At 36.1% G+C, this 14,669-nt stretch overlaps 1 protein-coding gene and 1 pseudogene across 1 annotated transcript; one reads left to right on the top strand and one right to left on the bottom strand.

The window, feature by feature from the left end:
- Window positions 1–4,527: 4,527 nt before the first annotated feature.
- LOC132162184 (uncharacterized) lies at window positions 4,528–7,339 on the top strand. The gene has a single exon (XM_088510865.1). The coding sequence runs from the start codon at window positions 5,991–5,993 to the stop codon at window positions 7,257–7,259; it is 1,269 nt and encodes a 422-aa protein (XP_088366991.1). The 5' UTR covers window positions 4,528–5,990; the 3' UTR covers window positions 7,260–7,339.
- A 535-nt stretch (window positions 7,340–7,874) lies between these two features.
- LOC132162351 (spermidine hydroxycinnamoyl transferase-like) lies at window positions 7,875–14,459 on the bottom strand (annotated as a pseudogene).
- Window positions 14,460–14,669: the final 210 nt, after the last annotated feature.

Raw genomic sequence — 14,669 nt, 5'->3', positions numbered from 1 at the left:
TTGGTCATATCATAGAATTGAACACCATAAGGAATTTATGTGTCATAAGGGCCAAGTAGGAGAATGTAAGAAATTCAATTTAAAGTATGTCCCTTATGTCACATATATTATTGTAATTATAAAATATATATAATTACGGTGTTTAGTAATTTATTCCAATTAAATTTTATTATGTAAAATCAAATATTCTGAATTAAATTACTGATTTAATTCTTGTGGAACAAATATTTGATTTTATTACTGATTTTATTTTGTGGGATCAATTAGCTGTATTGATTTGATTTTTATTCCTTGATGAAAAGAATAATTAAGGTAACAGCTCTAATTGAGGGTTCTTGACCTACCTATAAATACGGCCTGTGTATTCCATCAATTGACACTCACTGGTAGGCATAGGTCAGAAGAACCTTTCAATATTTTTAGTTTTCCAGATTTGTTTCTGTGAATCTGTTCTTCAATTGGTTTGAGCAAAGCATGACTAGAGGTATTTATATAATTATTTATTCCACTGCTAATTTTATTATCAATTAGCATTTAATTATATATTGAATTCTTACATTGTCAGAAGTTCATGGTGACCACCATAAGACTATTGAATGTTGCTAACAGCTACCACCAAGACGGCCAAAGTTCATGGCGGTCCCGTGGTGGCTGTTAGAAGCCACCACGGGATTGCAAAATGTTTATGGCGGCCACTACAAGGCTGTTGAAAGTACATGACGGCAATCGTGAGGCCATCTGAAGTTCATTGTGGTGACCATGGAACTGTCTTGATATAGGTTGGTCATTCCTGCCCTCCTTCGTTTATGATTTTAGGGCCCCCAACTGAATTCAATTAAGAGAGTTAGAGGTTTTTATGGTTATGCAACAAGGGTGTAAATTATCTTCCGCAAATATTTGGGAGGTCATTATTTAACATGGTGGGAGAGGGGATTAATTGCGGTGCACTCCATTTGGACGCAAGTGCACCCGAGTGCTAAGGCTGTGTTTGGCAAAGGAGTGGGTCGGATCAGACTCAAAAACCCAAAAAAAAATTCTCAAAATCAATCCCAACATTCTTACTTTTTACATCACATCAATCACTTTTTATTACTATTCAAATAAAAGAAATCACTACAAAACATTTTTTTTTTTTTTTCATTTTTTTATGCAAACACATTCTTATTTTTTTCTTTCACATCAATTAAATCTACTACAATTTCGGCCCACTTCCTTTTTCAAGCTCTTTGCCAAACACACCCTAAGACCACGGGCTTGACCGTCGAAACAAATTCCTTGCAAATCTATGTAATGCAATCAACTTAATGTATCAAAAGTGTTTAGATATCGATTTAATCTTAAAAACGAGATACATATAATTAAACATGTGAGAACACCATCTCTTGACGAAAGATACCCATAGTTATAAAAGGGTAATTGTACAATAAGTTTCTAAGTCAACCCTCCAAAATTTAAAAATCCTTAAGTTTTTTTTTTTTTTTTTTTTCTTCGAAAATTTACTCCCTAGGTCAATTGAAATGACAATAAAATTCCTACAGTCAAAATTTTTTAACAGCCGTTAGTCCCAACTAAATCGCATCGTTTTACCTCATTAAAATATTAATTTTTTATTAATTTAATTTTAAAATTTAAATCTAAAAATTAAAAAAAAAAAATTGGATGGGCCACCCTTGGCCATCATCCAACACCTATGAGGTGGTCGCAAGCCACCCCTGAGGTGCCCATCCCTAGGATGGCTTGCTGCCACCCCTAGGGGGTTTGGGGTGGCTCCACCCCTGGGGTGGCTTTTCATCCCTCCACCCTAGGGGTGGCTCGCGGCCACCCCATGGGTGGTTAGGGGTGGCCGCGAGCCACCCCAACCCCGGTGGCTCGCGGCCACCCTTAGGGGGTTTAGGGTGGCCTACGAGCCACCCCATGGGTGGTTTGGGGTGGCCGCAGGGGTTGGGGGTGGTAGCTCCAATTTTTTTTTTTTTTTTTTTTTTTTTTTTTTTTTTAATTTTTATTTTTAGATTTAAATTTTAAAATGGAATTAATAAAAAATTAATATTTTAATGAGGTGAAATGGTGCGTTTTGGTTTGGACTAACAGCTGTTAAAAAATTTTGACGGTATGATTTTATGGTCATTTCGATTGGTCCAAGGAGTAAATTTTCGAAAAAAAACTTAAGGATTTTGAAAGGTTGACTCAAGAACTTATTATACAATTACCCTTATAAAAATAACTAAATATGACTCAGATATAGATTAAAAATTCTAAGAACGTATAAAATAGGGTATGAAAGTTTAGATTAGAAGGGTTACTTTGAATCAGAAGCTTTCAAAGCTTGTGGATTGACTCCCCTAAACATGAACTCCCTCTCTCCTCTTTTCTTTTTCTCTCTCTTACTCTAGGATTTTTAAGAGGTTATGGACGACCAAAAAGAAGGTTATGGACGAATTGGTGGTTTTATGGATGTTCATTGTAGCGCCCCAAATGTTAATCCATCATTTGTAAGATATTTTTGATAATAAGATTATACTAATATTCCTTGTAAGCATGACATTACTTCATCAGGAATTTATGAGATTATATGAATATTTATAAGAATAAGTATTGGTGGTAGGTTATTAAGTGATAAAATATTTTGATAATATTATTGGGTTATTTAGTTGATAAAATAATTTGATTAGACAGATTGGGTATTTAGGGAATTAATCTAGATTAAATAATAATATTAATAGTGTGGCAATATTAACGGCAGGCTTAAATGAAGTTAAATACAATAAAGGTCTAAATTTATTTGTTTAAATTAGAATAATTTAATTAAGCTTTTACGGCCCATCCTTATCGAAGGTATTCCCAATTGAATAATATGAAATTAAATAGGATTATAGAAAGTAAAATGAAAAGAAGTAACAACTTGGAGAGGAAGCTATCTAGAAGGGTCAAGTGGTGAGCTAATGGATAAGTTAAAATTAAATTGATGAGCGAGGCATCTTTAACTTGTGAGTTAAGATCTTTCCTTATTTGGATGAACCAAAACTTAATGGCCAAGTTTTGTATTTCTCTACGAAAAACAAATCCTATCACTCAGATAGACTTAATGGCCAAGTTTTGTATTTCTCTAGGAAAACAAATCCTATCACTCAGATAGACTTAATGGCCAAGTTTTGTGTGTATTTCTCTACGAAAACAAATCCTATCACTCAGATAGGTTCTAGTCAGAGTCAATAAAGATAAATTGATCACAACTCACGCTCTTGCTATTCAGCACCCGGACCTTACCCAAGACTCGCGCATTTATTCACAATTACTTTCATCATTCCTGCCTCCTCTTTTTGGGAAGCTCGGAATATTAACCAAAGTGTAAACTTTTGTGTCTACTTTGTGGCAAATTAGATTGCAACCAGACTTTTCTCTAATTGCATTCCCAACTCTTTCTCCCCTAGTTCTTTCATCCATATATGTAGTGGGAAAGACCCTCCCCTAGTGTTTGTTTTTCTCTTTTTCTTGTAGCATGTGTTATTAAAAAAAAATAATAATAAAAAAATAATTTTCGCTTGGGGTGGGAATAACCCGAACATAAATCTTCACTTAGGGCCGGAGGAATACTACAATGCAAACACTTTATTCTCTACCTTTCCTATTCTAATGATACAAATATATATAAACTTAATACAATGACGGTTAATATTTTTACTAAAGAAAACTACCCACATAACTAAAGATAACTACTCACAACCTAAGTAATTTACTACCCACTACCCATGTTAATATTGACAATAAATAGTAAAGTTAAGAATTGAAGCTAAGAAATATCACCCATGTTTTATCTCATGATGACGAAGTGGATGTTGAGTCCTATGACACTCTACTATTTTGTGAGAGAATGAGACAGAGAACCTGAGAAAAGGACAGAAAATGTGAAAGTAAATGATTATTTTGCTTCGGATCAAATGTGCCATATACTGATATACATGACCCCAAAGCAACAGTATTTTAATTCTCTAGTCTTTTCCTTCGTGCCAATCAGATCAATATAGTTCCGATTGAATTTCAAACCTTTTTATTGTGAAAAAATATAAAAGAAAAAAAGTACTTAATATACTTAAGTAGACCTTAGACTAAAATTATGTTCAACTATATATACTAATATACTCTCGATAAAAACTTCATAACCACTTCTCCCCTAACCATCTTGCCTAAAAACTTCATCAATATATACCTCTTGAACTTCAGACCCTGTTTTACAGGCAGATAACGAATCTATTTCTTATTAAATACATCAAATGGGAAGCCTACATTTTATACAGTGAACATGAACAGAACATCATTTACATGTACCGCCAAATTCACGACACAGTCATTTGCCAACTGGATATATCCGAATGATCTAGAAAAGACAAAACGGTAATTAAAATAGAAAAAAGACAAAAATGCTCAAGAAATCTCCAAGTGCTTTACCATCATTCAAGAAGGTAAAAGAAAACAATGAGATATTATATTTTACTGTATCATCCACCATAGCGTGTGATAGCAGTGTCCTACCAGAATGTTTACGCGTCAAGAGTCGGTTCCTTGGCGGGTGAGAGACTAAATGCTCAAAAAAGCCTATTAATAGAGAGCCTACACATTGGTTCTTCTCATTCGTTCTTGAAAGTTCCAGAGCTCTTCGCAGCATTTCCTTTCTTTGAACAAAAACCTTTTATTCAAAGGATTCTCTATTCGAGGTAAAATTTCTGGGTTTCTCATATTGCTCTGTATGTATAGCTATCTGTGTGAAAAATCCGAAATATGTGCTTTGGAATTTTGTAGATAAGGAAATTGGTTTACTTTTGTTCTTCTTATTCTTTTGGTTGGGATTAAATGGTGTGAGAATTTTGTTTGATCTAAGGAAGGATCTTCTGGGTAGGTGCCTTTTTTATTGATATGGGTGTGAGAATCTTATTTGTTGCTAGTTTCCTTTTCTCTGCAAAAGAAATCAATTTCTGGGTTTGGATGATATTATTCTTTTCCATCTTTATTGTTTAGTAAGCTGATTTCTTTTCCATTTCTTCCTTTTTTAGGAATGGATAAATAGAAGACTACTATAACTATGTGATTGTATTGTTGGTAAACCAAAAATTTTGTATTAGATCCGACATTTGCCTCTTTTTAAAGATTTGCAATATGAAAATTACATAAGCATACAAGTATGACTAATATATCTAAAGGTGATCAAATATGACGAAAATTGTTAAAGAAATGCTAATATTATGGAATCCATAAAGGGATTTGTTATTTAATTGGCAAAATTTAATTGAAGTAATACCTAAAAACGCTTGCCATCTGATAAGAAATCAGCACAATTAGATTTGAAAAGGATTTTCTTCCTCTTTTAGAAACTTGAAGAGTCTAACAAACACAGGATGCAATTGGATATGATTGATATAAATTCTGAAAGCAACATTTGTTTCATCATGTTCTATGCATATTAGTTACTCCCTGTGTCCTTCAATAGATGAAAGTTTGCAATTTTGATGAAACAAAGAAACATATCAATCTTCCAAAGATGCTCTTAGGTGGGCAGCTAACGTGTTTGGAATTATTCCACACTTGCATTTGTCACTTGATCTGTTCTTGGGCATGTTAGGAAGATTGCTATGTTTATTTGTTTTCATTAAAACTACATGTCATTTGTAATTTTCATCTATTGGGCTGTATCACTCGTGCACAACTAGCAGGGCCTAGATTTATGTAACATACATTTAATTCATGAAAAAGGATATGAGAGATGTAGAAGTGAAATTAGCTTCAATGGATTTGAAACAGCTAGGAAACAGGGAAACAATTGTGAACCAATTAGTTTCAAGGGATTTGAAACAGCTGTGAAACTTCATTTCAAGTTCTAGCATTGATCTTCCTTTTTTCAGTAGCTTTTATTTTGCTTATTGGTTGGTTGCTTTTTGTTTCAGGGAGTCTTGAGATTAAGTGAAGAAGTTACCTTTCAACGCTTGGAAAAAATTTCAGAGATGGAAGACAAATCTGAACACATTGTTGGTGGAGAAGAAAGGATCAAAAAGGAAGAACTCCATGTCAAAATCAAGACGAAGAATGTAGAACCAAATGATGTGGTGGAAGAGAAGAATGAAACGGAACTTGAGTTGAAAAGCAAATCAGTCGAGAAAGAAAAGCCAAAATGCAAGGAAGACAGAAGGGAGAAGCATAAAGAGGAAGATGGGGAGAAATCTAAGAAAAAGGATAAAGAGTCAAAGGAGAAGGTGAAGGAGAAAAAGAAGAATAAGGGTGAAGATGGAGAGCATAAGCAGAAAGAGAAAGAGAAAGATGAGGATGAAAAGAAGAAAAAGAAGGAAAAAGAGTGTAAGGTCAACACAGATGAAGCTGGAGAGAACGTGAAAGAAGAGAAAACAAAAGAGAAAAAGGATAAGAAAGACAAGAAAAAAGAAGAGAAGGAGAAAAATGATGGGCATTCAAGGGATAAAGATGAGGGCAGAGAAGGGGGAAAAGAAGATAAAAAGAAGAAAGATAAAAAAGAGAAGAAGAAGCACAAAGATGAAGACCTAAAGGAGGGAGAAGTGACAGGGAAAGGGAAAGACAAAGGATCGAGTGTTAAGGAACAGGATGAGAAGCATGAGGAGAATTTAGAGGAGAAGAAGCATGAAGATGGGGAACCCAAGGAGAAAGGTGAAATGAAGAAGAAAGATGAAACTCATGAGAAAGACAAAGAAAAGAAGGTGAAAGATAAAGAGCACAAAGAGAAACAGAAAGTCGGGGAAAAAGAAGACGAAGACGAGGAGGAGAAGAAGCATAAGGATGAAGCAGGTGAGGGAAAAGAAGAAGATGATGAGAAAGACGGTAAAAAGAAGAAGAAAGAAAAGAAGGACAAGAAAGAGAAAGAGAAAGAGAGGAAACACTCGGATGCAGCAGCTGATGGCGGAAAGTGTAAACCTGAAGTTACCTCCAGGGAAATTGAAATTGAAGAAAATGTTAAAGAATCAGAAGGGGAAGAGAATAAAAAAGATAAGGTGAAGGAAGGTAAAGACAAGAAAAAAGAAAAGAAGGAAAAAGGTGAGAAGAAAAGAAAACTTGATGTTGATGGGAAGGACAAGAGCAAGGATATGGAGAAGCTAAAGCTGAAGTTAGAGAAGCTCAACGGCAAAATTGAAGCCCTTTTGGAGAAGAAGGCAGACATCATGATGCAGATGAAAGAAGCTGAACAAGTTGAACAAGCTGCTAAGAAGCCCACAGATGTGCCAGAGGCGGCTGCCATTTCAGTTTAGCACTATCCTGTATGGAGCTCATCATGCCCTTGTGCCTGACAAAATAAGACATCCACAATACTGAGTTTTTTCATTTCTTTTTTTTTTTTTTTTTTGAGTGTAACTTTTATTTTATTTTATTTTTTTTATACACGAGTTATGAACTGAGGGTTTACAGAAAACTAAAATTTACAAGCCAGTCGTAATAAATATGGATTCTCAAGTAGGGGGAGCACTGCAAAGATCAATCTAGGCCGTTGATGAGAAGATCAAACAAATTCAAGTAGAAAAAGTCTCCACATCAGAGAAGTAGACTCGGAAAAATATAACTAACAAAATAAATAAACGATATGCCTAATGTTAATTTGTTCGGTATTGATAGTCTAAAATAAATCATGTAACCAGACAATTATCATCTATTGTTCTCCTATTTGGTTGTGGAAATGATTTTAAACAATATTTATCAACAATCAATTTAAAATAGCACTCCATGTATATAACAATTCAACAAAACAACAACGCCACAAAAACAATCAAAACAATCCTCACCAGCCTCGGGCGTTACAATTACACTGGTTGAACAATTAATAAAAAGAGAATAACTACAATCTACAAATCACCAAAGATCCATCAGCATCACAACTTGGCGGCAGATGGCATCCTAATCATTTCCTCATAGAAGAACTCTTTAAAAGAATCCATGAATTGTGTTTGAATACACATTGCTATGACAAGAGATGCATCTTCTGCAGGACTTGGCATGATAAATGACCTGCCATCAGAATTCAAGATCGATGGACCCACGTATACAGGTTTTCTCCATCCAAAATTTGCACTATAGAGTGGCAAATGGATCTAGCTGCCGGTTTCAATATTAGGGTTCCCTAAAAAAGGTGCTTCTATGTATCCTTTGATGTGGAAGTTTTTCCTCAGCAAACCCACATTTTCTTGACTCGTTATAAAATCAAGAGCTGACCTTATGTACTTATCTGTAAGTCTCTCAATTGCTTCCCTCAATTTACCAGCAGCATAACTCAATGGCTTTGACAAGAGCTCGCCATAGAGACACCTTGATGTCACGGTATCAAAAATTGCATTCCCAAAGTATCTCTGTGGGAGGGGCGGTTTTAACCGATTGCGGACCTCAGCTCGGATGCTAACTCTTGTTGGTTGACAATTATCCCTCGCGCGTGCCTTACATGCACACCTCCATATGTGGCCGATGATGGCTTTGTATCTTGTATAGGGTTGTGTTGGTGCATGTGTCGCCACCATGTTTTGATGATATAAGGTTTCATTGGCTTTCTTATGAAGTCATTCAACTTGCTCTTTGGTGATTTTTAGTAAGCTGACACTGGTTTCCTTCTTCTCCTCTACCTTAGTGTCCAAGCTACCTGTTAAATTGTCAATTCTTTAAAAATAAAATTTAAATTTATAAGAAGATATGGATTTAATCATTTACCATAATAAAATCACTAATTGCCCAAAAATCTTAAGCTTATAAGAATGAATGAATTTAATAATTTAATATCAAAAACTTAAATGGATAAAAAATTGTATATTTAATCATTTAATTTATACCTATTAAGAGCAGTGGTTTTGTAAACTCTAAATGATCAAAACGCGGAGCGGCAGAGGCATAAGCGGTTCACGTGATCCTAACATGGTTCGATCACGCAATGGCATCTCTTCATACCCGAGATCTTCTCCTCGAGCCAAGTTAGCCCATGAGTTGATGAAGTTGGTTGTAGAGATATGGCTGTTGAAGCACACAGACCACCACAACGAACACAAGCAACAATGGCCACTCCTCAATGGGAGTAGTGTAATCAACTTTAGGGGAAAGATGTTGGATTATCCCTGTGGGTGCAAAATCATCAAGTGTTAAGGAGTCTGCTGTTAGTCAGGAGAAGTGCACTAGGATTCTTACTTATCTCTTGTAAGAGTTATTTATTTGTATCACTTTAAGACTCTTACTTATCTCTTGTAAGAGTTATTTATTTGTATCACTTTTCTTTTGATTGTTTGTAATCTTTTATATTATCTCTTTATCTTTTATTCTTTGTTTAAATCTTCTTATCACATCAAAGCTTATCTTGTTAGCTTGATGTGATCAAATACAAGTGTAACTCTTTTCTATTTAAGTTCAATGATAAAGCTGCAGAATGCATCTTGGCCAAATATCTCCTCTCTTGATAATATTTTACTTGGTATCAAAGCCATCTGTAGGTTAACACCTCCAACCTAATGGCTCCTTCCGCAAACACTATCTCCATACCCAATCTTACTAGCTTTACACCTAGTAAATTGGGTGAACGTAATTATCTGGCCTAGAGCCTTCAGATTCGTCCCATCCTTTGTACTCATGGTCTTATGAACATCGTTGATGGCTCAGAACCATGCCCACCTAAATTCCTTCCCAAAACTGCTGGAGAGGATGATGTTACCAATCTTGAAGCTGCTATATGGGAAAGAAAAGACCAGTATGTTCTTAGCTGGCTTGTCACTTGTCTCTCTGAGAAAGTGGTTCTAACAGTCTACGGCTTGAATACCTCCCATGAGGTGTGGACTGCATTGGCTACCCGTTTTGCATGCCCTTTTAGGACACGCATCAGTCAATTACTGCACCAATTACAAACTCTTCATCAAGGAACTAAGACTTGCTCTGAGTATCTACAAGAAGCCAAGTCCCTTGTCGATGAACTAGCTCTTGTTGGAAAGAAAGTTGAAGAGGAAGACCTTATCTCTTACCTTGTTGGAGGCCTGAATCCTCAGTTTAATGCCTTTATCACTACCTTCTCTCTTGTTACAAATAACAATGCTATGCCTCTAGATCAGTTTCAGTCTGCCCAGCTCAACCATGAACGTCTTTTACTGCAGCAGAATAAACAGTATGAGACCACCTCATTTGCGCTTTATTCTCAAAAGCCAAATACTCACAGGCCCAAATTCAGCAAGAACAATGCACGCAATCAACTAGATAAGCCTCCTGGTGGTCAGCGCTATTCTTCTCAGCAAACAAATAGTGCTAGTCAGCGCTATTCTCCTCAGCAAACAAATCGTGCTTCAATTTCAGGTAGAACAAATTCTACCTTTTCTAATAGCACTAATCGGGTTCCTTGTCAAATTTGTGGTAAGACAAGCCATCAAGCACTTGACTGCTATCATCGCATGGACTATGCCTACCAAGGAAGACACCCTCCAAGTGAGCTTGCAGCCATGACTGCTCAATCTAATGCTCAACGTGAAGATGATGATTGGTTAGCTGATAGTGGGGCTAATAACCATATCACTGTTGACTTGAAAAATCTCACAATCCAACAGCCATACAATGGGAAAGAACAGGTTGCTGTAGGCAATGGTAGCTCTCTTCCCATCACTCATACGGGTTCTTCTTCTTTCAAACTCCAAAACACTATTGTTCATTTAAAACATATCTTACATTGTCCTGATGTTTCAGCTAATCTCCTTTCAATAAATCGTTTATGTCATGATAATAATTGCCACTTCAAACTGACAGATTCTTATTTTCTTGTAAAGGACAACCTCTCGGGGAGATAATATTGCAGGGGCCAAGTGAGGATGGTCTATACCCAATTCAGCTGAAACAATTTCTCATCAATAAACATAACAAGCCTGCTGCCTTTCTTGGAGTCAATAAACACAGCAATCATGCTGCCTTTCTTGGAGTCAAAGCTGGTGAAGTCACTTGGCACAATAGACTTGGACATCCCAATTCTCAAGTTCTCAAGCGTCTTCTCAAGTCTCAACATCTACCTGTCAGTCATTTAGAGTCTAGTTTTTCTTTATGTGAGCCATGTCAATTAGCCAAAAGCAAACAACTACCTTTCAGGATTCAACTCATGTTACCAATTCTCCATTAGAATTAGTTCATAGTGATGTCTGGACATCTCCAGTTGTGTCTATTAGTGGTTATAAATTCTATGTTATATTTGTAGATAATTTTTCAAGATATACATGGATTTTTCCTTTAAAATTAAAGTCTGAAGTATTTGATTGTTTTGTCAAATTTAAGAGTTTACTTGAAAATCTTCTCTCAACAAAGATCAAACAGCTCCAAACTGATGGTGGGGGTGAATATACATTTCATCAATTCAAAAACTTTCTTTCTTCTCATGGTATTTTTCATAGAATAACATGTCCTCACACTTCCCAACAAAATGGGATAGCAGAAAGAAAACACAGACATATCATAGAAACTGGCCTTACACTTCTTGCTCAATCTCATTTATCTTCTAAATTCTGGATTGAGGCTTGCCATACTGTTGTCTATTTGATTAACCGATTGCCTACTCAAACTATAAAATGGTTTACTCCTTATTTTAAACTTCACAATAAGGAACCAAATTATAGTAATTTAAAGGTATTTGGTTGTGCTTGTTATCCTTTTCTTCGTCCTTATAATAGACACAAACTTGAATTCAGAAGTAGACAATGCATCTTTCTAGGATATTGTTTAAATTAAAAATGATATAGGAGCCTATATACCTCCACCAAACGAGTCTTTATCTCAAGGCATGTGATTTTTGATGAGAAGTTGTTTCCGGCACAAGGTACTGCCTCCCACATGGCTTTAGCAAGTGACTCTTCTTTGAATCAAGGTATTGTTCCCTTACTCTCTCAGTTCATTGAAGTTAACAATATTTCACCTGATTTGATCACAAATGAACCAATTGTTGTTGAACCATCATCCCCTCCAATTGTTCCCATTGCAATAATACCAACTTCAAGCTCTTTACCTACAGAATCCAATCCAATTGTGATAACAGATTCTGTTACACCTTCTCCACCTATTTCACCTACAACCACACCAACCTCACCTACAACCATTGATTCACCTACAGAATCAACACCTACATGTGACATATCTCTTCCAATCTTAGAAGATCATATTCCTTCCATCTCTTCACTACCTACCTTGATTAATCCACCAAGCTCACCTCATATTGTTACTAGATCCCAAACAAGCAGCCTAAAACCTAAAATATTTACTGATTTCAAGCTATACTATTCTACCAAACATCCCCTAAAAGCCATGCATAAGTCTATCTCTACCTTTAGTGAGCTGAGCACCTTTACTCAAACAACCTCAAATCCCCATTGGCTGGCTGCCATGGAAAGTGAGTTCCAAGCTTTGCAGGAAAATCACACTTGGTCTCTTTGTCCAAGACCACACAACAGAAATGTCATCAGAAAGAAATGGGTGTATAAACTCAAACAAAAACCAGATGGAACCATTGAGAGGTATAAAGCACGGCTAGTGGCCAAAGGGTTTGAACAAAGAGATGGTATAGATTACATAGAAACATTTAGTCCTATGATAAAACCTGCAACTGTGAGATTGATTCTAGCATTAACTGTTCATTATAATTGGTCTTTGAAACAAATTGATATATCAAATGCTTTTCTCCACGGACAACTTGATGAAGAAGTTTTTATGGAACAACCAAGAGGATTTGTTGATCCTCAATATCCTGATTCAGTTTGTAAGCTTCACAAAGCCTTGTATGGCTTAAAACAGGCACCAAGAGCCTGGTTCCATAGACTTACTCAAGCTCTACTTGAACTCGGTTTCACAGGATCATTGATGGATACTTCCTTATTTTTGCTTCATAGAGATTCTCTTACCATCTTTGTGCTTATATATGTAGATGATATCATCATAACTGGAAATAATCTATCCAGCATTAATGATCTCATCTCAAAACTGCAAATTGAAATCAAGTTGAAGGATTTGGGTAATTTGTCATATTTCTTGGGCATACATGTACATCGTACTTCTGCTGGTTTGTATCTTAATCAATCCAAATATATTATTGATCTTCTACATCGAGTTCACATGATAGGAGCTAAACCTTATTCTGCTCCATGCACTTCGGCAAAAGATTGACTAAATTCGATGGTGAACTATTGGAAGATCAGTCCCTGTATAGGCATATTGTTGGTGCACTTCAATATTGCACTCTCACAAGACCAGATATATCCTTCTTAGTGAATTATCTTTGTCAGTTTTTACACTGTCCTACTACAGCTCATTTTACTGCAGCTAAGAGAGTATTGAGGTATCTCAAGGGAACTCCAGATTATGGCTTGTCTTTCACTAAGGGACCTCTTCATCTAGAAGCATTTTGTGACTTTGATTGGGCTTGTGATCCAATTGACCGAAGATCCACAAGTGGGTATGGTGTCTTTCTTGGCAATTGCTTAATCTCTTGGCAATCCAAAAAGTAACCAACTGTATCTCGTTCAAGCACAGAGGTGGAATATTGATCTATGGCCATTGCCACTACTGAGCTATATTGGTTACGCATGCTTCTAAAGGAGTTAAGGATCTCCCTTTTCTCTCCACCAAAGCTCTGGTGTGACAATCTTGGAGCCATTGCATTGGCATCTAATCCTATCTATCATGCTCGGACAAAGCATATAGCTATAGACTATCACTTTATTAGAGAAAAGGTTATGCACAAGGATATTGTGATTCAGTTTATCTCCACCATTGATCAATGTGCTGACATCTTTACTAAGGGATTAACTTCTTCTCGGTTTTTGGAATTGCGTGACAAACTCATGATTCTCCCTCCTCCCATGAGTTTGAGGGGGCCTGTTAAGGAGTCTACTGCTACTCAAGAGAAGTGCGCTAGGACTCTTACTTATCTCTTGCAAGAGTTATTTATTTGTATCACTTCTCTTTTGATTGTTTGTAATCTTTTATATTATCTCTTTATCTTTTATTCTTTGTTTAAATCTTCTTATCACATCAAAGCTTATCTTGTTAGCTTGATATGATCAAATACAAGTGTAACTCTTTTCTATTTAAGTTCAATGATAAAGCTGCAGAATGCATCTTGGCCAAATATCTCATCTCTTGATAATATTTTACTCAAAGTTCATCCACTTCTGCTTCTGAATAAGCTTTGGAGAGCTGCACTCCCTGGGCATTGCAATGAAGTTGTAGTCGGCCTCCTCCGATCCAGTGTAGTCAGCATGCGAGTGGATAGTAGTGAATTCCAATGCACGGCTTAGGGAACTTTTCACTGTCTCAATATTTGCAAGGGGTGTGGTATTATTATTGATTTTGTAAATGAAGATGAGAGGTGTGTGAGTCCACTGCATAGCTTGGTCGCCCTTGGACAACAAGAATAGGCCTTTTGGGGTTGGCTCGCTTGGAATGATTATGGAAGAAGACTTGAAGGTTATCATTTTTTGGATTTCTATGCTTTGAGATCCCTGGTTCATGGTTGTTGCGCCCTTCTTATTATTGCTTTGATCGACACAGAGTTTTGGCATGTGACGTGTATACCACTTTCTTTAATGCTTTCGTTAAAGGGAGATTGGAGTAGTGAAGTCATTTCAAGTGCAATCAACTTTATAATTTTTTTTTTTAGGATGGGTTTAGTAATATTTTTAGAA

Source organism: Corylus avellana, chromosome 10, assembly GCF_965113065.1.
Source record: "Corylus avellana chromosome 10, dhCorAvel1.hap1.2, whole genome shotgun sequence".
In the NCBI taxonomy this organism is placed as follows: Eukaryota; Viridiplantae; Streptophyta; class Magnoliopsida; order Fagales; family Betulaceae; genus Corylus; species Corylus avellana.
The sequence above is the reverse complement of the archived record's forward strand: the minus strand, read 5'-3'. Positions and strand labels throughout refer to the sequence as shown.

What these genes read in the sequence shown, in the direction of transcription:
- LOC132162184 (XM_088510865.1), top strand. Translation starts at nt 5,991, where the DNA reads ATGGAAGACAAATCTGAACACATTGTTGGTGGAGAAGAAAGGATCAAA.